The sequence below is a fragment of the Corvus cornix genome, chromosome 2, assembly GCF_000738735.6.
Source record: "Corvus cornix cornix isolate S_Up_H32 chromosome 2, ASM73873v5, whole genome shotgun sequence".
Taxonomy (NCBI): domain Eukaryota; kingdom Metazoa; phylum Chordata; class Aves; order Passeriformes; family Corvidae; genus Corvus; species Corvus cornix.
The window spans coordinates 7,693,148-7,715,742 of NC_046333.1; the positions used below are offsets into that span (position 1 = coordinate 7,693,148).

A 22,595-nucleotide genomic window follows, 5' to 3' on the forward strand; every position below is an offset into this window, starting at 1 on the left:
TAGAAAGTCTTGGTTAATTTTCTTGGGATTCCGTAAACTCTACTCAAGTTCCCAGTAGCATATCTCAACACTGGGAATTAGCTGGAGTGGTTTTTCTTGTACCCAAGCAAGTAAAATTCTGGTTTCAATGTGTAATAAAACCAGAATGATACATATGGGATAAAGGGCAAGACATACCTTGAACTGGCATGGTGAAATTATCTGTAAGCGAGTAGATTGAAAAGAAATGGCTCATACGCATCCAATAGGAAAAAATAAATGGTGTTCTGGTGTTGGGTTATGAAAACAGAGGCAGGAGAAACCCTTGGCTGGGCAGGTTTCCATCCCAAAGAAATGGAAAATATCCATTATTTCCAGAATAAAGCTACAGAGATTATTCTGCTGGTTGCACACAGTAAGTATTACCTGCCTTCGAAATGAGGGCTGGTTTTGCTCTGGTGGCTGATGAATCAAACTCGCCTTTAAAGGTCCAACCCCCTTGCAGTGAGCAGGTACACCTTCACCTAGATCAGGCTGCTCAGAGCCCTGTCCAACCTGACCCTGAATGTTTCCATGGGTGAGGCATCCACCACCTCTCCGGGCAACCTGTGACAGTGTTTCAACACCCTCATTGCATAAAATTTCTCCCTTCTATCTAGTCTGAATCTATCTTCTTTTAGTTTAAAACCACTACCCCTTTTTCTCCCACAAATGGCTCTGCTTAAAAGTCTGTCTTAGTTGTTCTTGTAAGTTCCCTCTGAGTGCTGATAGGCCACTCTAAGTTCTGCCCAGAGCCTTCTCTTCTCCAGGATGAACAACCCCAGCTCTGGGCATCGTTTCCTCATAAGAGAGGTGCTCCAGCCCTCTGATCACTTCTGTGGCTTCCTCTGAACTTGCTCCAACAGGTCTTCCCTGTGCTGAGGACCCCAGAGCTGGCCACCACAGTACTGCAGGTGGGCTTTCATGAGAGCAGGGGGGAAAATCCCCTCCCTTGACCTGCTGGTCACACTTTGTACCCATTGAGTCCCGTGCATCTGCTGCCCTTCTTGGGAAAGCCCTCATTGCCCCACACATAAATAGGTCCGAGCACAGAGGTACAGCTCCTACGTCCGTCCTTCCTTCCTTCCTTCCTTCCTTCCTTCCTTCCTTCCTTCCTTCCTTCCTTCCTTCCTTCCTTCCTTCCTTCCTTCCTTCCTTCCTTCCTTCCTTCCTTCCTTCCTTCCTTCCTTCTTTCCTCCTTTCATCCTTCCTCCATCCTTCCTCCCTCCCTCCATCCCTCCTCCCTCCCTCCATCCTCCCTTCAGCCCTCCCAGCCTCCCTGGGTCTTTTCAAACAGGCTCCCCCATTCAGAGGGGATTTCTCCACGCCAGGCCGATCAGGGGGATTAAAGAGCAATTAAACCTGATAAATTATCTGCCTGAAACATTTTTTCAAAGTGGCCACTGTGCTGGAGCAAAGTCCCTGTCGCTTCATTTCCCCTGTGAAGGGGGATCAGGGCAGATCAAGCCCCGGCGACCCGCTGACCTCCGCCTGTGCCGGGCAAGGAGCAGCGAGGGACCCGCGCCGACACCGCGCTCCCCTCCACGCCCCACCGCAAGTGAAACCGGCCTCTCCGCCCCTTTTGGCAGGGCTTTAGCCTTTGGGAAGCGTGAGGGATGCCTCCCAGGCTGAGGCAAGCAAAGCAGGAACGGAGCAGCCTGCCTCCTTTAAGGCTAAACAAACAGCCTTTGCCTTCAAAGCTCACAGCAAACCTTGTCCTAATTTCTCTCCAGTTTGATATTCTGCATCTGCTTTCGTGAAGGCTCCAGCTGCCTCTCACCTCAAACCTTTTCCAGCCTCTGCTCGGCAGAAGGAGTCAAAGTAAGAGGCTTTAATGGCAATTTGGAGTGTCCCCAGTTTAAATAAACCCCAGACAGTCCTCAGGGGTGCTCCAAATTCACTGTGGTTTCTAGCTGGGTGCTTTGAGCTAGTGTACAGTCTCAGGCTGTCTTACCAGTCCTTTTCCTCTGTTCCTTCAGTCAGGGTCCATAAAATTCCTGCTTTTATTTTCAGCCCTGTGCTCAACCCAGCTGCCGTCTAGAGTCTAGATGTCTCCTCTCAGCTGATTACCCACGGCCTGTCCTCAGCTACAACAGACCTGTGCCTGCTCCCATCATGGGTTTATCAGTAAAAGGGGTTCAGCCCCATGGAGCTAGTCCAGATTTTGGGTGCTGTAATAAGGAGCAGGATTCAGCACCCCACACATGATCATTGATTTCAATAGGAAGGTTGAAAAACCTCATTTCTGGCCCTTGCATTTCTCTGGTTTTCTTTCCCACACCTTCACTCCATTAATTAGAATAGGAAAAGATGCCACAAAAAATCTAATGATGCCTGAGTGTTTTATGTTAATGAATGTCGATGTTAATGCAATACAGCATCCACCCAAAAACTCATGAAAACAAAACAGCCCTGTGTGGGAGCACAATGCTGTGTACAGCCTTGCAAACTGCGGGAAGGAGGGAAAGCAAGGACAACAGTAGTTTCTGATAGACTAATTAATTGAAAATAACTGTAGGGTCAAGGATTAGACTGCTAGGAATATGCTTTTAAAGATGCTGAATGTGTTTGGTTTCTACAGTGCTATGCAGCTGTATCCAGATTTCATGTCCTTGCTGGAGTCCCCCATGCGGAAGTCCACCTCTTGCCTCTCAAGTCCAGTTATTCAGAAAGCACTTTGATCAAAACTGGGATGTTCAACTCTTCAAACAACAAACCACCGCTTTTCTCTGCCCTATCTGCTCTACCAACAGCCTTGAAGATCTTGGGTCAAATTACCCCTGAGCTTCTATACCCAGAATCAGCACATGGAGAAGTTCTGCAAAGGCTGCATCTTGGTAAAAAAGATGATCCTTGCTGCTTGAGCTGGTGGACAGCTCAAAAAATAGGCTGAAATTTTTTAAAAAATGCAATTTGATTTGTCCATATGCTTGTCTCTTCTGCCTTTACTTTCCTTACATGGCCTTAGAGATTAATTACTTGGCTGAAACATGCCTGCAAAGGGAAAACTATAAGCTAGGAAAGACCTCCAGAAATGTGCTGGTGCTGACAGCACCATCCACCCATTGAGGGCAGATCAGCACTAATGTGACCTGTGTGTCCAGCAGCATGTGTCAGCCCTGTGAACCTTCACACTCCTGGGGGATTGCTTGTGAATAACCTGTGGATGGGTTGTCTGGCACTGGAACAGGCTGCCCAGGGAAGTGGTGGAGACCCCGCCCCTGCTGGAATTTAAGAGATGTGCACATGTGGCACTCAGGGGCAAGGCTTAGTGGTGGGCTAGGCAGTGCTGGGTTAACAATGGCTCTACTCAATGTTCTCAGAAGTCTTTTCCAACATAAACGATTCTATGATTCTATTGGCTGAGAATGACTTCAGAAATATGCCCATAGCCTCTGAAAGAGAAAGATGAAACCAGTAACCCAAGGATATGAGAAATTCTGATGTGAAATGGAGATTTCATCCTGGAAATTTTCATCTCTTCTCTTTTCTGGCAGAGATGAAAAATGCAAGACATCCATGTCCTGGGAAGTTTTGGCAGTGTTGGCTGAGAGTGCACAGATACTTAGGGGGTAAAATCACTTGAAAAAGAAACCTATCTGCTTAGGGGTATTTGATACCAGAGGGGCCCAGGGCATACAATATCCTTTCCACACAAGCCCATCCATTTTAGGTCATCCACCCCTTGCTCACCCCCCCCCCACAAAGTCCTTCTGCCCAGAGTGCCTCTCCCTGCCCCAACAGCCACTATCCCAGTTAACATCACACCATCCTTATATGTAGGAGCCAGGAAAATCCAGAACTTTCTTTCTCATTTCTGTCACCTGTATCTGTGGATACAAAAATGCTGCTAGCAAGGATTTTCTTGCTATTTTCTAAGCCCTTGAGAGACTTGTCTCTCTCACAGAAGAGGTAGCAGAGTTATGTAAACAACCAAACACCTGCAGCCTTGAAAAGTTTTGTTTATGGTACAGTAGAAAAATATTTTGACAATGGATGTTTTAGGATTTTAGCCAATCACCCCAAGGGGTGGCTGATCCTTTGTCCAATTAGACTATGAAGAAAAAAGTCTATGAAAGAGTTGTAAAAAAATTAAATAAATCGATCTTGCTGTATAATTCCTGCCCGTTGGATCTTCTCTCCTCCTCCCTACGGCTGTGGGACACGGTAATATACCCTAGGGTTGCAGTAATATGTACCCACATCTCATCTTCATCTTCCTCTGCTGGGAAACTTCTCCCCTCCCCATGCCCATGCTCCCAGGCAGAGGCTTGCTGGATAACACAGCCATCACCACAATGCTCTAGCTATTAGGCATAATAATGCTGCTGGGATTATTTGCCTCCTACTATAAGTGATACATTAAATTGATTTCACAAGGAACTGCTATTCCTGCTCACAGCACCATCCGGAGCACACTAGGAGTGCATGGCGTTATTTACATTTGTTTGCCCGTACCAAGGCTGACTGTAACTCCATAAATATTTATAGCAGCAGTGTGTATCTACAATACCCAGTCAGTTCTCAGTGAGTGGTGTGTGCTAGGCTTTCTGGTCTACCCCGTGGTTTCATATAAAACCGATGATGCAGAAAGGTAAGGGGAAAGGGAAAGACAAACTCCTGGTCCACATGAGCCGCTGGTGCTTGCCTGAGTGAGAAGAATCCACACCTCAGGGAGAGGTCCCCCCGGACAGCACAGTTTGCAGATGGTTCACGGCACGTAAGTCCGTAAGTCAGGGGAGCTGTGACCCAGCTCAGACGGGCGCAGGAGCCAGCTCTGCACAAGCTAACGCAGCTCCAAACCCTGCGAGCCAAAGAGGGACGGATTTTCTGTCCTCCAGCAGTTGTGGCAGGCAGAGTGCCAAGTGGCATCTCCAGTGAGCACGGCTGGGCGTTCGCTACCCAGGTTGCAGGGGGATATTTACTGAATGACACTAATAAAACCCAAAACCAAAGCAGGCTAATGTCGGTAATTCCCTCGGACAATTTAAATGCACATATTTTAGGACAGGAGCAGCCTCCCACACATCCATTCTCACACGCGCTCTCTAAATACCGAGAACAATGTGGCCGCTGCACTTTGGAGAAGAAAGTGAGAATAGATCTGAGGACTGAAGTGCCAAGCAGAAGCCGCAGAGCCAAACGTCACAGAGCCCTGGGACTGCAGGAAAGAGCAGGAGAGATGGTGTGTGAGCATCCTCTCCGTAGAGGCACGGAGGGACAAAGCTGTCTGCTCAGGGTCACGGCAGCAAGTGGCCGCCTCTCTAACACTTGCCTCAAATGCTGCACACAGCAAACATCCTGCATCTTCCCATGCAGCCTGAGGGGAATCTCCGCTGTATCCGCATCCTGGTTTGCAGGATAAGGACATGGTGCTACTCTTGCAACCCTGAATGGGTCAGGCGTGGTCCCCTCTCCATCCTCATCCCAGCTGAAAGCATGGCTCCAGCTCTCCTTCCAAACGTCCTTCCTGCAGAACATCTCTCCAGAGCTGCGGAGAAATGTCACAGCGGCTCCCCTGTGCTGGCAGCAGCCCAGGAGCAAGGGAAGTGTCCCCACTGGCACCTTCCTGTGCCACGGTGGGGATCCCATATTACTGGAGACCTCCTGAGCACGGGAGATGGACAGTCCAGGACCCAAATCCCAGAGAGTGCCAAGATCAAAATTAGCATCACTCTTAGGGTTGTTTGCATCCCTCTTAGCAGTGGAAAAGATATTTTCCATCCCTGATGAAACCAGGACTGCATGTCCTTTTCCTTGCTGCCCTGCAGAAATGGCCCCAGGCTCCTCCGCAGGACAGGGCTGGGCACAGCCCCAGTTTGAGACAGGTGAGAAGAGTGTTCCGTGCCCACCCAGAGGGGCAGGGGAACTGGAGAGGGGTCAAGAAGGCAGAGGGCACGCAGGGAGGATGCAGTCACCTTTGTTGGTGTTGACCCCGGAGCCCCGGCTTCTGTCCACGCCTGAGGCCAGGCAGGGTGCCGCCTTTGTGGGGAGGCGAAGGGAAGTGCCCTCGCATCCCTCACGCTGACTTGCCTTCACCAGGGACCTTAATTCAGCAAAAACCGCAGCCGTCACGGATGGATGCGGAAGAGGGGAAGGGAGGGTTGGGGGCGATTGCTTGCGTGGTCCTTTTCCTTTCCATCGCTGTGCCCAGCTCCCCGCAAATAGACGGCAGCAGCCGCCTCAGGGAGGGGCACAACCTCCTTCCCCGAGCCCCAGCCCTCTGCATCCCACTGCCCTCTGTGTCCCACCGCACGCCTGAGCTCTGGAGGGGCTGCTTCCCTTGCTGTGATGTTCCTGTTGTACGACACAGAGAATGTGAGGGTCTGGGCATTGAAGGAAGGGATTTTACCTGCTTGCATCCATTCCCTTTGACAGCTGAAAGGTGCCTGTGTGGCACCAGTGACTGCCTGGAGCCCAATGGCCTCCTTCAGTCCCGGCCCCCAGCATCGACCCCTTCACTCGCCTCCTCCACCTCCCTTCGGCAACTCTTCTCCCAGGTTTGGGGAGGCTCCAGCGCTGCTTTCCCTGCGAGGTGGAAAGATAGCTCCTTTAATCTCACCCCTAACCCCATGACCTTCCTCCCTTAAGGAGCTTTTCCCCTTCATGTCACTGCTTTTTAAAGCCTCCTTTACAAATAAAAGCAATTTCCTTTTGGAACTGTAGCTATGACATGGGGAGACGCGCTTCTTTTTTTGGACAATAAAGGGGTAAGAATGGGGGGCCAGCTCCTTTTTGGTGTTTGTATTCGGCAGGGTCTGTTTGTTTTGATACTTTACATAAGACTGTAAACACCAGGAGAGTTAAAAGCTTTAATTAAAAAAAGGTGGTGGGCTGGGGAGGGGAGAGAAAAGGGGGGAAAAAGCCTTTCAATTTACACAGTGACTTAGAGAAGCAGCCCCAGACAGACACGATAAATACAGCCCGGGAATCCAAGAAAACTAGAGGACAACAAAATAAAGAATATGACGGCATCAACCTACAAAACGCAGCAGCTCAGCGCTGTGGCACCGCGCACTCCCGCAGCCCACCCAGCCCTGAGACCCCACCGATGGGCTGAAACCGGCCCTCGCCCCTTTTTGCCGCCTGGGGGGAAGGCAGGGGAGGTGACACCCTTGTCGCCGCCGCCCCACACCCTGCCTTTGAAGTTCCTGGGTGGGGTATTTGACTGTTCTCCCGGGCCTGCAGACGGAACGGGCAGGTCCTTGGTGGTCCCCGCCTTGTCACCCGGGCTCTATTGGAGCGATGCACCGGAGCAGAGCCGGTCGTTGCCGTCTGGTCCCGGTCCCGCTGCCGTCAGGAACACCTCTCGGGATGCCCGAGGCAGACACTGTCCGCCACCCCCGGCCGCTGCCGGCCCCTTGGGCAGGCCCTCGGGGTGAGAGGAGCTGGGGGGACCGGCCCCGCGCTGCTGCCGCCGTGCTGCCCGGTCACACCGCCGGACAGTGCCGGCCACAACAGAACCGAGGGTCGCAACAGCCACAGGGACCGGCGGCAGCCAGGGGAACGAAGGGGAAGGGGAGGAAGGAAAAAAGGGGAGAGGAGAGAGGGAGAGAAAGGAGAGGGAGGGAAGGGAGGAAGGGAGGAAGGGAGGAAGGGAGGAAGGGAGGGAAGGGAGGAAGGGAGGAAGGGAGGAAGGAAGGAAGGAAGGGAGGAAGGGAGGGAGGGAGGGAGGGAGGAAGGAAGGAAGGAAGGAAAGAAGGAAAGAAGGAAGGAAGGAAGGAAGGAAGGAAGGAAGGAAGGAAGGAAGGAAGGAAGGAAGGAAGGAAGGAAGGAAGGAAGGAAGGAAGGAAGGAAGGAAGGAAGGAAGGAAGGAAGAAAGAAAGAAAGAAAGAAAGAAAGAAAGAAAAGAAAGAAAGAAAGAAAGAAAGAAAAGAAAGAAAGAAAGAAAGAAAGAAAGAAAGAAAAAGAGAAAGGAAAGAAAGAAAGAAAGAAAAAGAGAAAGAAAAGAAAGAAAGAAGTTGCCCATCCCAGACCATGCCAGCCCTCCCCACCTCTGTTCCCTCACAGAGAGTGGGTACTGCGGGTGTGGGACAGAGGCCTCGCCCCCCCCTCCGGACCCCTGGCCCAGCCTTCTCCCGCCGGGCTCCCGCTCCTCCCCGCCGTCTTCCAGGCCCGGTGGCCGCGGAGGGGCACGCGGAGGGTGTTGGGGTCCCACAGCGGGCGGGTGGGGCGGGGAAGCTGCGAACGACGAGGAAGGACGGGGCTCGCGGCTTAGTCCTCCCTGCGGAACTTTCCGCAGAGCAAGAAGAGACGAGAACGAGCATCCTCCCGATCCACTTTGCTGCCAGCCTGAGCCCTGGTTCCGGCGGGCAGCACTCCTGCCTGGCTGACAGGGACACCCCACTGAGAACTGCAGCTTTGTTTGTTGCTTGTTAAAAAAAAAAAAAAAAGAAAAGGACAGTTTTTTGTCTGTATTTTGTATTCAGGGGTTAGGGTGTTTTTTGGTTTTTGTTCGCTTGTGTTTGGGGATTTTTGTTTTGTCTTGTTTTCCTGGAAACACTGAGGAAATGCAGTGTGTGTGAAGCGTGTCCGGGCCATGCCCCCGTCACTGCATGCAGCCCCTCGCCCATCCCGGTCCCTCGAGAGGGGTAGGGAGGCAGCCCAGGGCGGGGGGAGACCCCAGGGCAAGGCGCACCTTCACCGGGAGGAGCCAAACGGCCCCACAGCCCGGCCCCAGCACAGCTCTGCCCGTCTCTTCGGCGGGGGTGGCTGGCGTGGACCCCCACCTCCGTCCCCTCCGGGGCACCATCCCCACGACGGGGCAGACAGGAGCCCCCCAACCCCGGATTGACGAGAAACCTCGGGTAGTGAAGGACGGGGAAGGCGCAGGGAGCCCGGTCCTGCTGGGGAGGGCAGGGACTCCCCCAAACCTCTCTCGGAGCTTGCCCGACACCGGAGCCTCGGCGATGCGGGGTGAGCGCGGCTGGGCTCCCGGTCTGCAACAGCTGGAAAATAGCCTTCGAGAGACCATAAAAGTTGATTATCCGGTGGGGAGCTGGAGTGGAAATTACCTAGTTAATTAGAGCGGTGGCTTTATTCTGGCTGTGAGTAAATGCCGAGGTGTAAATCCAAGGGAATTTAGGGGAATTAGCTGCCTGTGTGGAAAGTGCAGGAGCAGCTCCAGCATCTCGCCCCAGCCCCTGCTAATGCTGGGGTCGGTGTAGAGTTGCTGAACTTTACCGTGACAACAGCTCCTGTTGTGTCTGCACGGATTAACTCCTCCGAGTCACCGGAGAAGCGGGGAAATGTTCCTCAATCGCGACATCCGCGGGTGTGCACACTTGTGCAGGCGCTGGTACATAGCGGGTGCGTGTGAAACGGGCGGACGCATCATCTTGTTAAGATTAAATAAAAATGGTTGCAGGGAAATTATTTTGTACTTCTCTGAAGCTCTTCTGCCTCCACAGCTCCAGATGAGCGAGCGAACGGCGATCCCGGCCGTCGCCCCGCGGAGCCGCTCCGGGAAAGGCGCCGGATGCCCGTCGCAGCCGGGGACCGTGCGCCCTGCCCGGGACAGAACCACAGCCGGAGCCCGAGCATCCCCCGGCGGGCACTGACGGGCCGGGTCGGGCTGCACCGGCCATGTCTCACCCAGCTGCCTGTGGCAGAAACTGGGGCCGGTTTTCTGCTTCTTTACAAAGGTGCTGTGGGTGTAACTCAAAGACACAGGCAGGAGGTTTAGCTCCCAGCTTTATTTTTAAATATATTTTAATTTTTTTTTCCTTTTAACAAGGGACCACAAACTATTTCTTTGCACAGGCCAAAAACTTTCCCGCAGAGATCCATAGTTTAATCCCTGGTTATGCTTCGGGTTGGTGGGTTTTTAAGGACGGCACGGCAAAACAAAGTCCAGACACTCCGGGTAGGGAACCGACACCCAGTGTCACCCAGTGTCCTGGCGGGGCCTTGCTGGCTCGGGTAGCCGGACCAGAGCTCCGCCGCAGAGGGCTGTGGGGGTCGGGCCACAGCGAGCATTGCCTCCACCCTGGGAAACCGTAGGGGTTCTTTTCTTTTCTTTTCTTTTCTTTTCTTTTCTTTTCTTTTCTTTTCTTTTCTTTTCTTTTCTTTTCTCCTTTCCTTTCCTTTCCTTTCCTTTCCTTTCCTTTCCTTTCCTTTCCTTTCCTTTCCTTTCCTTTCCTTTCCTTTCCTTTCCTTTCCTTTCCTTTCCTTTCCTTTCCTTTCCTTTCCTTTCCTTTCCTTTCCTTTCCTTTCCTTTCCTTTCCTTTCCTTTCCCTCTCATTCTCTTCTCTTCTCTTCTCTTCTCTTCTCTTCTCTTCTCTTCTCTTCTCTTCTCTTCTCTTCTCTTCTCTTCTCTTCTCTTCTCTTCTCTTCTCTTCTCTTCTCTTCTCTTCTCTTCTCTTCTCTTCTCTCTTCCCTCCCTCTTCATTCTTTCTTTTGCTGACCACCATATTATTGTGCTCTGGGCTGTTGTTTACCCTTACTTTCTAACTAATTTTGACAAAACTGGAGGCTTTTGTTATTGTTGTATGATCGTTTTCGATTGGGGCCGGAAGGGCTGTCCCCAGTCCCAGCCGGCGGGTGGGAGGGGAGGGCGCTGCTCCTCGTGGGCTGGGGCAGGGCAAGAAGAGGGGCCGGGGGAGGGCAGGGAAAGGACGGGGCAGCGAGGGGACAGGGCCAGGGGCAGGGCGAGCCAGGGGCAGGGCCGGGCCGGGGGCAGGGCGAGCCAGGGGCCGGCACTCCCACCCCACCCGCGCACCCTCCCTCCCGTGGGAAGGGGAGGCGGTGGGGGCTGGCTGCTCCCCGTCACCCCTTGCTGCGAACGGTAGCCGTGACCGAACGCAACTTCCCGAGTCAGGACTCTGACATTCACCCTCATCCGTTCCCTCTCGAGCATCCTCCGTGCCCCACATCGGTGCCCTCCTCCGTTCCGCGGGGAGCCCCGTCTCGGGCCGGGCCGGGCGCAGCAGCAGCGGGTTCTGCCCTCGCCACGAGCAGCTCATAAAATTTTCATGATCTTGCAAGAAAGTGGAAGCCAGGGTTTCCAACCTGTCTGTTTGCCCCCATTGATAGGAAAGTATCCCCGCGTGAAGTGGTTGGATGGGCGCTGCCGGTCTCACGACAGGCTGCGGGGGGGGGACCCCGGCGGCTGGAAAGCGCCCTTCATCCTGCCTGGCATGGGGGAAATTGGGAAAACCCAGAGGTTTCATGTTCTTCATTTTAGTGGTTGCCGGCGGTGCAGGGAGAAGCCGGCGGCACGGGGGTAATGCGGCCGTGCTGGCTGAGCTCTCCCGGCCCGCTGGCTCCAGGAAAGCCTGGGCAGGGCTAGGCGGGCGTCGCTGCTGGGTTTCCCCTTCCAAAATTGATGCGAGAGCCCAGGCAAGGCCGGGCAGCGCCGGGCACACTGCCTGCGGCACGGGCAGCCTGGCAAAGGAGCAGCGACCTCTCCCCTCTCCTCCATCCTCCCCCAGCAGCTCCAAGGCGCTGGCAAAGCTGCCTCAAAGGCTTCGCTCGGAAATCAAGCGATGCCGGGTGTGAGCGGGAGGCACATGGGGGCTGCCGGAGGCGCGGCGGTGTGCCCAGGCTGTGCCCACGGGGTAGCGTCGCTGCCAGACCTCCCCCGGCGGCACGGGCAGGGGCTGGCTGGAAATGGGGGAATTGCTGTAAACCCGGCGAAATTTGGTGCATGCCTGCGTTTTGCAGGCAGTCATTCCACGCTGGGAGGACGGGAGGTGCAACATCTCCCTGGGCTTCCACTACTGCTCCGGGCATTTTGACTTCCCAGCACCTCGGGGTTTGTTGTTTTGTTTTGTTTATTTCCCGAGTGTGGGGAAAATCTGGAAGGAGGGTTTGCTTGGAGGAGCCGCACAAACAGCCCAAGAGCCTGCCCGCAGCCCGGCCCCGGCCGCGGAGCCTGCCCGCTGCCCGCCGGCGGGCGGGGGTCGGCCGCAATCTCCCTCCCTCCTTCCCCGTACCGAGCTGCCGGGTTGTCATTCCGTTTCTAAAGTTCTCAGTGCCAAAAGCACCGAGCAAAGGGCAGAGTGTGGGGGTTCCGCTGCACCCGCACACTCACCTGTTTGAGGGAGGGAAAACATATAAATTTTTTAAAAGGTGGCAGCATGGAATGAGCCTCGTTGGAACTACGCGGAGCGCATAAGGAAAGGAAATATGGCTGGTGTGCAGAGAGGTGACATTTGCAGGCACTAGGTCTGCGAGAGGAGGCTGAAGCAAAGAAGCAAACGAAGCCAAACTCCCATTTTCAAGCCACCTCTCCCGGTGACCCACAGTGGTTCCCGAGGAAAAGCCCCCGCATGCCGCGATGCCGCTTGCGAGGCGACCGCAGACCGGCGAGCAGTAGTGCTGCTGGGGAATGTTTCTACAGAGATTGAGCTCCCAGATAAAAATAACCTTGGGAAAAAAAAAAAAAATAGACCGTTCAGATTTCTTCGGTTCGGTATCAGATCACCCCTTCACCCCCCGCCGCCCCCCCGCTGCCTCTGCATACCTGAGGTGCTGGATTATTGTGAGAGGACAGGCAGATGCAGTAATTGTTTTGTACAGCTTTGTTTATCTCCTACTTCGGAGTTTACCTCAGGAATTCTCCTCCCTGTCCCATGCAGGGTATAAATATTCCCGCGAAGGAGCGGGACAACGAATGGGAAGGCTAACGCTGTACCGGCAGCGAGCGGGCAGGTAACGCGGGGTTCAAGGAGGTTTAAAGTTTTTATCGGTAACTTGGGTCCGCCCGGGAGCGAAATATTTGAAGTGCAGCACCTTGAACACGTTTAATTATGGGGTAGCAGCAAAGCGAGAGCTTCCAAGTAATTGTAAAATACTTCTTGGGAGACAGGCTAATCGCTTTTCATGGGGCTCTTGAAGAAATTAACCTCTGGGTGCTTGTTTGAGCAAAACAACTTTGGATCAGCCACTGCGGGTCTTCGCTGATGGATCCGACCCGCTGCGAAATACAAAGAAAATAGGGGAATGAATTTAAAATTAAATACAAATGAAAAATAAAAGGAAAAGAAAAGGGGAAAGAAAAAGGATAAGAAAAAGGAAAGCAAAAAGGAAAAGAAAGATGAAGGAAAAAAGAAAAGAAGAAGAGGAGAGGAAAGGCTCACTGTCCCTTTCCTTCAAGGTGGCGAGTGATGCATGTCACCGCAGGGAAGCCACCTCCAAATAAAAACGTCACTTCGGGGGAGAGACGGCGGTCGGGATGCGGCCGACACTGGGGCCGAGCCAACACCTCCCGACCCTGCTCGGCCCTCGGCGGGGTCGCTCAGCTCCTCGGTGAGCGCCCCGTCGGGGCGGTGGCACCGTGCGGGCCCCGAACAGGGATAATGGGTCGGCTGCGGGGGGGTGACCCTCTCCCTCCTCCTCGTCCCTCTCTCGCGCTCCCCGCGGAGGACCCGCGCCCCGCAACCTGTTCAGCCCCCCTAACCCTTCGTCTATCCAGCCGCACTTTGCTCCCTAATTTTGTTTCTGGGTATTTCTCCCTAAAGACAAGCAACGCAGCAGCTGCAGCTTTCCCCGTCCTAAAGAGGCAAGGGCTTTTGGGGGGTCCAGAGGGTGACGGGCCGGCGTTTTTGGGGGCAGAACGGCCCGCGATGCCGTTTGGGGAGCAGTCAGGGCTGACCAAAAGCTCCTGTCCGGCTGCGGGAAGGACGAGTCAATTACCGCCGAACCGCGCTGCGGGGAGGGGACGGTCCCCCCCGGGCAGCCCGCGGGCCCCGGGCCGGGCCTGTTCCGCCCCCCTCCCCCCCCACAGGACCCCTTTGTATCGCCGCCGCTCGCTTAATATTATTTATGCGTTTCTGCAAGGAATTGTGGGATGCCGGCCCCCTCCCCCGGTAAACACCGGGGCAATTAAACCCCCGGCAACTCATCGCCCATCAGGGGTGGGGGGCACACGCGGGCGAGGGGCGGCGGTGCGCGCCCAGCGGCGGGGCACCCCCAGCTCCCCCCCGCGCATCCCCGCGGCGCCCGGGCCCGTCCGGGGGAGGGGCGTGGGCGCTGTCACTTACCGGGGCGCCCCGCACCACGTGTGCGCTCGCCCGGGCTTCCATTGGCCCGAGGCACGTGTCGGAGCGCCCGGGCCGGCGACGTCAGCGGCGGGGGCCCCGTTAAAACCTAAAGGACAACAACCCGAGTGGAAGTGCCCGGGCGCGGCGGCGGCGGCCGCAGGGGCGTAGCGCGGCGCAGGGCGGGCGGCAGGGCAGGGCGGGACGCCCCCCCACCCGCGGCGGCCCCCGCATGTGCGGGCGCGGGGCGGCGCGGGCGAGGCGCTGCCGGCCGGAGCCCCGCGGGGCGCCCCTCACCGCCCTGCCCTCCGCGGGACACCGGCTGCTGAGAGCCCGCCTACACCCCGCCCCGACACCGGCGCTTCGGTTTTGCTCTTACACCCCCCCTCCGCTCCCCAATTATTATTATTTTTATTATCACTAATTTTTCCTCCGCGGATGAGGCGCGGCGGCGGCGGCCGGGGGAGCAGGCGGCAGCGCGCCGCGGGACCGAGCGGCTGAGCGGCGGCGGGAGGAGGCGAGCGGCAGCGGGAGGACCGGAGCCCCTGTGTTTTCATTTTTTGGCAAAGTTGGAAGTGGTGCAGGCTCGGCTGCTGGCTTGCGGGTCTCCCTTCATTTGTCTCTTAATTTTTTTTTTAATTACTCTTAATTTTAATTTTTTTTTTTTTTTTTTTTTTTTTCAAACTCTGGATTTTGAATGCCGGGCGAAGCCAGGAGAAACGAAAGCAAATAGACACCTGTGTGTGCGTGTATATATATATACATATATATATATAAATATATATATTAAAAAATTAAAATAAAGAGCAACCGACTGCAGCAACAACAACAGACAGCGCTCGGCAGCGCCCGGTCGGCGGCGGGCGGGCAGCGGAGCCGTCGGCGGGGCGGCCGCGCAGCATGGAGGAGGGCGGCCGGAGCCCCCGGGAGGAGGCGGCCGAGCCGCAGGAGTCCGGCGGCGACGCGGAGCCCGGCGGCGGCGGCGGCGGGCGGCGGGGGCTGCTGCTCCCCCCCGGTGACCCCCCACACCCCCACCCGCACCCGCACCGCATCACCAACTTCTTCATCGACAACATCCTGCGGCCCGAGTTCGGGCGGAGGAAGGAGGCGGGCGGCCCCGGCGGAGAGCCCCGGCGGCCCGGCGCGGAGAGCCGCCGCAGCCCCGCCGCGGCGCCGGCCCCCGGGGCTCCGCTGCCCGGCAGCGGGGCGGGCTCGCCGGGCCGGGGGGAGGGCGGCCCCGCCGGGCTGGCCCTGCACGGCGCCGCCAAGAAGGGGGGGGACCCCGCGGCGCTGGAGGCGGCCCTGAAGGCGCGGGGGCTGAGCGGCGGCGACCTGTCGGTGAGCTCGGACTCGGATAGCTCCCAGGCCAGCTCCAACGCCGGGAACCAGCCCATGCTGTGGCCCGCCTGGGTGTACTGCACGCGGTACTCGGACCGGCCCTCCTCAGGTAAGCGCTGCCCCGTCGCAGCCCCGCTCCCCGGCGCCGCAGCCCCTTCCCTGGGGTCCCCGGACCGCCTCCGCCCGCGCGCGAGGCCGGGAAGCGGCGGGGAAAAGATCCCGCTCCCCTTTCCCTCTCCGTCTTCTTCTGGCTTTTTTTTTCTGTTTGGGCTTTGATTTTGGAGGGGGGGGTTTTGTTTGGTTTTTTTGGGGGGGGGGAGGGGAGTGGGGGGTGGGCGAGTTGCTTAAAATGCGTGGAAGATGAAGGGGCGGCTGGGGGTGCGCGGAGCCCCAGGGACGAGGAGGGAACGGGGGTCCCTCCCTCCGTCCCCGCCGCTGCGGAGGAGCTGAGGCCGCCTGGGCTCGGGGCATTTCCCACCAACAGACGAGTTTTATCAAAGAGGGAGGAAAAAAATCTGGCTTCGGGCTCCCCGCTCATCCTCTCGGCGAGCTCTCCTTTTCCCTGCCGGGAACCCCTCCCGTGCTGGGTTTTGGGAAGGGGAGGTGGCATTTCTATAGGCCTCGCCTTGTTTTGATTAGTCCTTTTTGGCCAAAAACAACCCGCGATCGTTTATTTCTCTAAAAGAGGCCTCCAAGCGGCCGCCGTTTCGTTTCTTTCTTTTAATTTCCCCCCATATGCTGTAGGTCAGCTCTGTGGGGGCAAGAGGACATTTGCAAGAGCCGGGAAACTTCTTTAGCAGAGTCCGTCCTTTGGCAAAGGCTTGGGCAGAACGTCCTGAAATTATCTTAAAAAAAAAATTTTTTTAAAACCCAAAAAAATAAAAAGCAGGGGATAAAATGTCCTTTTGCTACCGCGGGGACAGGAGGGCTGGCTTCGGCAGATCGGTAAAACCCTGGTTAAAAACAAGTAGAAAGCTCTGGAGGGAGGCACGGAAAACACCAGTCAGGAGATCTGCTCCCAGGGAGAAGAAAAAATATGGGTCTTTCTCTTACAAAAGCGGCGAGGTAGGATTTTCGCCCGGGAGCCGGCTAGCTGACGAAGGGATCGTAAAACGAGATGAAAATTAGTTCGTAATGTCTGAAAACAAACTCTTACTCAGAGGTAATATTCAGAGCTGAATTGGAATTTACTCCATTGTTCTCCAGTGCTCTCCTTTGTTAATATTTAATTAACATACATCCTCACAATGGCTCGGCCCGGGCAGAAAAGGCTCCTTGTGCTGCCGAGAATAATATTCCCGAGAATAATCCCGGCGATTCGGATCGGGCCGCGCAGCGCCATATGGGCACTGCAGAGGAGAGGCGGAATGCTTCTGGCCAAGTAAACTGGAAGAGAATTTCCACTAGAATTTTTATCGTGACTCACCGAAAAAAAAAAAAAAGTAGAAAAAGTAAAGAGGTTTTCTTAAAAAAAAAAAAATCTGTTCAGGGTATAAAATTTAGCTCCGTGCCGCTGCTCCTGGTGCAGGCTTTGCTTGCCGGGGATTCTTGGGACACAGAGGGTCGGTGGCTGCGTTTCTGGCTGGGGAGGAAGGGGCCGCGGGGGGGGGGGGGGCAGCCGGGCAGCGAGCGGGGGCGCGGGGGGCTGCGGGGGCGCCGGGGGCTGCGGCTCCCGCTCCGCCGCCTCCCGAGCATCCCCAGCGGAGGCACAAAGCGGGGCTGCTTCCCTCCGAGGAGCTGGTGCTGCCAGAGCGTGGGTGCCCCCCACGCGGGAGCGCGCCCGGCGCGGGGCCGCCCGCAGCAGAGCGTGGCGGTGTCGGTGCCTCTCCTCTCTCCCGGCCGTAGGTCCCCGCTCCCGCAAACCAAAGAAGAAGAACCCCAACAAGGAGGACAAGCGGCCACGCACCGCCTTCACCGCCGAGCAGCTGCAGAGACTCAAGGCCGAGTTCCAGACGAACCGGTACCTGACGGAGCAGCGGCGGCAGAGCCTGGCCCAGGAGCTCGGGCTCAACGAGTCCCAGATCAAAATCTGGTTCCAGAATAAACGAGCCAAGATCAAGAAGGCGACGGGCAGTAAGAACTCCCTGGCAGTGCATCTCATGGCCCAGGGGCTCTACAACCACTCCACCACGGCGAAAGACGGCAAGTCGGACAGTGAATAGCCAAGGGAAAGGGGGGCTGGGAGGGAAGCGAGGGAGGGAGGGGGAGGCAGGGGTGGGGGGGCTGTTTGCAGTCAAAGTTTATACAATGCAATAATTTAATTAAAAAAATAAAAAGAAACGTAAGGGCCAGTGTATAAAGATTATACCAGCATTAATAGTGAAAATATTGTGTATTAGATATAATTCTGCAATATTCTATGTATATATAATTTACAGGTAAGGTGGTGTAAAAATCCAAGATATCTGATTATAATTTTTTTTTAAATTTTTTTGTTGGTTGGTTGGTTTTGGTTTCGGGGGTTTGGGCTTGTTTGGTTTCGTTGGTTTTTTTTGATTTTTTTTTTTTTTGGTTGTATGGAGTTTTTAGATGCTATCTTTATGATTTTTTTTTAAAGCTTAAGTTACTTTTTTTATAGACTTAAGCGCAGTTTTAATGGACATTGGACGCTGTTTTTTGAAATTCAAAAAAAAAATTAAAAACAACTTTTGCTGAAGTCCAAAGATTTTTATTGCTGCATTTCACACGACTGTGAACCGAATAAATAGTTCTCCTATTTGTTCTATGAGTTTAAACTTTTTTTTTTCACCCCACCCCTAACTTTTTCTCTTTTTTTTTCCTTTTTTTTTTTCCTTTTTTTTTTTTTTTTTGATGGTTGTAGTGGTTTTTTGGTTTGGTGGCTTTTTTTGGCTTTTTTTTGGAGTTGGGGTGTCTGGGGTTGATTTTGGGGATAGACGAGGAGAATTTAATTTTAAAAGAAAGAAAAATATAAGTAACGTTAGGGAAACAAATCTCAAAGCACCGTCTCGAAACATGCCCGGGGGCCTTTCCTGAGCCTCTACTCCTTCATCACCGCCAGCGAGAGCCACGGGCGTCCGTGAATGCGGAATTCAGGCGTGGATGCGGGATAGAGATGGGGTTAGCACCCCCCCTTCCAACTTGTTGGGAAAACTTCGGGAACCCCGTCTCCGAAAAGCGGGAGCCCCTCCGGGATACTGCTCCCTCACGGCCCCCCTGCCCCTCCGCGGAGGGCAGCCGAGGGATGGGACCCGGCTCCGCTCCGGCACCACCTCCCCGAAACATTTGGGAGCGTTTTAGCCCCCCCTCCCCCCCAAAAGTACCATTTTCAGTTGTTCCTTCCCCTCCGCAGCGCGGTCCCCGCTGGCGCGACGCTCCGTGGCAGCGTGCGGGTGGGTGCTTCTCCCCACACCCCCTTCCTCACGCAGACACCTCCCTGTAATCGGAGTTTTTGGGGGGTTCGAGGCGCTGTGCTGCGTTGAACCCGTTTGTCCCGGAGCGTGGGGTCCCTCTGCCCGCTCCGGAGGGGGGATTTGTCCCGCCTGGGCCTGGGTGTGCGTGGGCGGCTGCTCAGGAACGGGTTCTCCTGCGACGCTGTTTGTGGGGGGGAAAAACTTCTCGCTTTGCCTTAAAACCTCTTTATTTTGCAGCTCTAATAGATACACACTGTACATAGTAGTATAAAATTAAAAAAGAAAAAAAAAAGAAAGGAAAAAAAAAGAAGGAAAGAATCCAGCTATAAAATAAAAACTGTAATTTTAAATTCTGTGAATAACCATCAGCTGCTTAGGAGCCAGGATTAAATGACTTTGCCTTTTAGCAAGAAAGCAAAGGATTTTTTTTTCTTCTCTCCAGTTTATAAAACATGTGCATTTTACAATTGCAGTATCAAATATTTATAATCGGATGAAATATGAATGTTTCTATTTACAACTGTGTTCTCAACATTGTGAACATTCTCGCTGCATTTTGTGTGTTTCGATTCTCGAGGACTGCATTAAATAATTAAAAAAACCCAACCACACAACCCCCTTTATTACGAAATCAAACCCGTGGCACTCAGACGTTACAATGGAGCTACTCGGGAATATGTATCCCTAAATGTTCATTCAGCCTTTAGACTGCACTTCTGAGCGTTGGAGCTGGAATTAGAAGTATTTCGTAGTTTCAACTCTTTACGGGGGTGGGGTTGGGGCGGTAAAATCCGTGGCGATTTATGAGAGAGGTGGTTTTGCAGCCAGGCGTTTCATCAGCCTTTTGACTTAATGAGGAAACTTTGGGGGATTCATTTCTAGGCTGAAGGAGAGGACGAACGCCAGCCGGCACTGAGCCCCTCTCGGGCACTCCTCCTGCTCAAAAGGAGCTGGAAACGGAAAGGAAAATCTCTTTAATCTCACGTACTGTCAACAGGTTTCACCTTTTCAAGACTTTAAATACCCGGTGGTGTGATGCTCTGACAGACTGCGTTTGGAAAACCTCTGCTAGAAAAACCCGTAACCCTGGAGCTCGGGAAGAGGGGATGGAATATTGCCGATGCCACGCCACGAAACCAGGCACCCTGTAAAATACTTGGCGACCCCGGGAAATGACAGTACCACGATTTTAGGACAGGCTGGACAAAAATAAAACGATCATCCGCCTTGCTGCGACAAAGGGCACAAGAGCTCCGAAATAGCTTTCCGCAGGCAGGAGAGGGAGGAAGGGCAGAGCCTCGCTCACCCTCAGGGTCGCTCCTGCTGCAGGGGACACGCTCCCAGATAAAACCAAAGAGATGGTGGTGGGGGAAAGGGTGTATTTAAAATTTTATTTTGTATTTTATTTTTTTTCAAGCTGCTACTTTGGGATATAGTCTTCAAAGGGCAAAATTCTCCAGGAGCGGAGCTGCCGCTGGGATGGTGCACCAAGGGCTTCACCTGCCCGGAGGAGTTGGGACAAGGGCTGAGTGCGGCGGGAATGCGGGGGTGCTGCCAGGATACTGCGGGCTCCTGCTTCCCGTCTTGCTTTATTTTCCCAGCCTCTCTGGTTTGCGTGCTTTTGATATATATATATATTTTTTTTTTTTTTTTTGGTCATCTCCTCCAATGGAGGCAGGTGATTTATTATCCCTTGGGAGAAAACCGATGCCAGTGGGCATTAAAGAAGAGTTTTAAATCTGGCTTGAAAAATAGCTCCCGTTGTCCGATGGTACAAAACGGCACCGTGGGTGCGTTACACGAGGGTGGATAAGTCCCACGGAGATATTATTCGTATTTTTTTAGGAAGTCACTAAACCTGCAGTGGGGGAAAATTTGGCCCTGCTCCTAAGAGTGCAGGCAGAAGTGGAGTTTCCACCTGTCCTCACCCAGCCTGTAAAAAATGCTGGGAACAGAAAACAGATGTGTGACACCAGTAGGAATACGTAGTTTTAGTTTAAAAAAAAATGGTAGTGAAACTTCTCCAGGCTAGTCCAGTCTGTGGAGCAAGGACATACAATATCTCGCTGCTGCTTGGATTTTATCCAGAGCAGAACACCAAATATTTGCCCTTGGTAAGCCGTGCCTTCAGTGGGAGCAGCGAATGCCTCACATGGGCTGTACTTCTCACCTGCCTCCGATATTTCGGGGAGCGCTTCCTTGGGAAGAGGCGCAGGTTCGGAGGGACTCGCTCCGCTGCTGCCTTCGCCAACCTTTGAGTGGCTGCTGCTCCCCGTGCGCCGGCAAGAACGCGCTCCCACGCCCGGGCAGCGGCTCCCCGCTGGCTCGGGAAGGACGGCACAGCTGAATTAGCCCTCGATAATCTAAAATTTTTAATTATTTTAAGAGAAGGAACTGCCGTACAAGCTCCTTTTGCAATTTTAGCAAAGCAACGACCTCTTCCTGAAGCAGCCTTTTTGTTTTGGAAAAGGCAAAACCCCAGCCCCAACCCACAACAGCCCCGAAGCCGAGCCTCAGCCTCCCCCAAAATCCGGCTGCGCCGGGGCAAGAGCAGAGGCAGAACTGGCCCTGGAGTCCCAGGGCTGGAAGCGTTTTTATCCTGGCAGGCAGCTCTCATTGAGATTTCCCTCCCCCATCTAGTGGGGCAGGTTCTTTCCCCTCCAGCCAGAGCAGCAGAGTCCAAAAAAAAAAAAAAATTAAAAAAGGAAAAAAACAAACTAACTAACCGAACAGCCAACCCAGGGAAGGATTTCAGGGCCGAACAAAAATACATCTGCACTTGCCCGGTGCCAACCAGCCCCTCCGTGTAATTAATTAAGCGTATTTTCCCCGTAACTCTGTTCAATGAGCATCTGAGCACTGAGGTTTAGTGAAGGTGTTCCTCCGCTCCCTGTTAACGCAGGATATGGCACACGCGATGTACAGACCCACACCCAGGCACTATGTATGCAAATGTCCGCGCCATTGATTGTGAAATGCATATCAGAGTTAGAGGGGGAAACTATTTCGCTAGCTCGGGTTTGTGGAAAAAAAAGTAATTCTGTATCCCGCTGATTTAATATCCGACCGCCACATTCAATCCCCGCCCATGCAGCTATCAAAAGTACCCCTGGGATGTTTGGATATCATCTCCAAACTAACATATGTGATTATGGAACGCTCAGAAGGGGAAGGTTAATAACAACTTGTTTCAAAGGGCCACGAGTCAATTTTATAAACAAATTCGCGTCGTCTTAAAAACAAACAAACAAACAGACAAACAAGCAGAGCGGAAGCTGGCACCCACAGGCAGGGGCCGGACCTGGGTATTCGGGCCGGGTTTGTGCCCGCTTCCCGCAGGGATGGAGCCGAGGCAGCCCAGGACGGCCCCGGGAGCAGCAGCCGGAGACGGTGGGATGTGCAGGGGGAGAAGTTTGAGCTGTGACAGTCCGGGGGATGCTCTGTGGCTCCGGCAGAAACGCACCCAGACACATTTGGGAAGCGTAAGGTAGTCCCGGGTTTCTGTACAGAAAGTTGGGACGGTCCCTGACAGCGGAGCTGGGTTCTGTGGAGCTGGAGAGGGGGCAGGTCTGGGCTGTGCAGCGCTAGGGACGGGTATCCATGCCCCCTCACACACACCGAGACCAGCCTTGCAGCTAAAACCAGCACTAGCCCGTCCTCAGTCTGCTCTGTCGCGTATTTTGGAACCCCTGGCAAACTCAGACAAGGCTGCCGGCCAAAGCCTGGCCTCAGCATCGGGTATAAGTGACCTGGATGAGCCCAGGCAGGAAGAGACGATGGAGCCGGCAGCTCCACCGACAGCTACGCCCGGAGCCCGACGGCAGCCCCTCGCCTACCGCCCTCCCTGCCCAGTGCCCTCCCCTGGCCATCCCAGTCCCCGCCCGCT

At 54.3% G+C, this 22,595-nt stretch overlaps 1 protein-coding gene across 1 annotated transcript; it reads left to right on the forward strand.

Moving 5' to 3' along the window:
• Positions 1-14,900: 14,900 nt before the first annotated feature.
• Positions 14,901-17,510, forward strand: EN2 (engrailed homeobox 2). The gene is made up of 2 exons (XM_039549533.1): positions 14,901-15,447; positions 17,184-17,510. Exons 1-2 carry the CDS (start codon positions 14,901-14,903, stop codon positions 17,498-17,500), a joined length of 864 nt encoding a protein of 287 aa, XP_039405467.1. The 3' UTR covers positions 17,501-17,510.
• Positions 17,511-22,595: the final 5,085 nt, after the last annotated feature.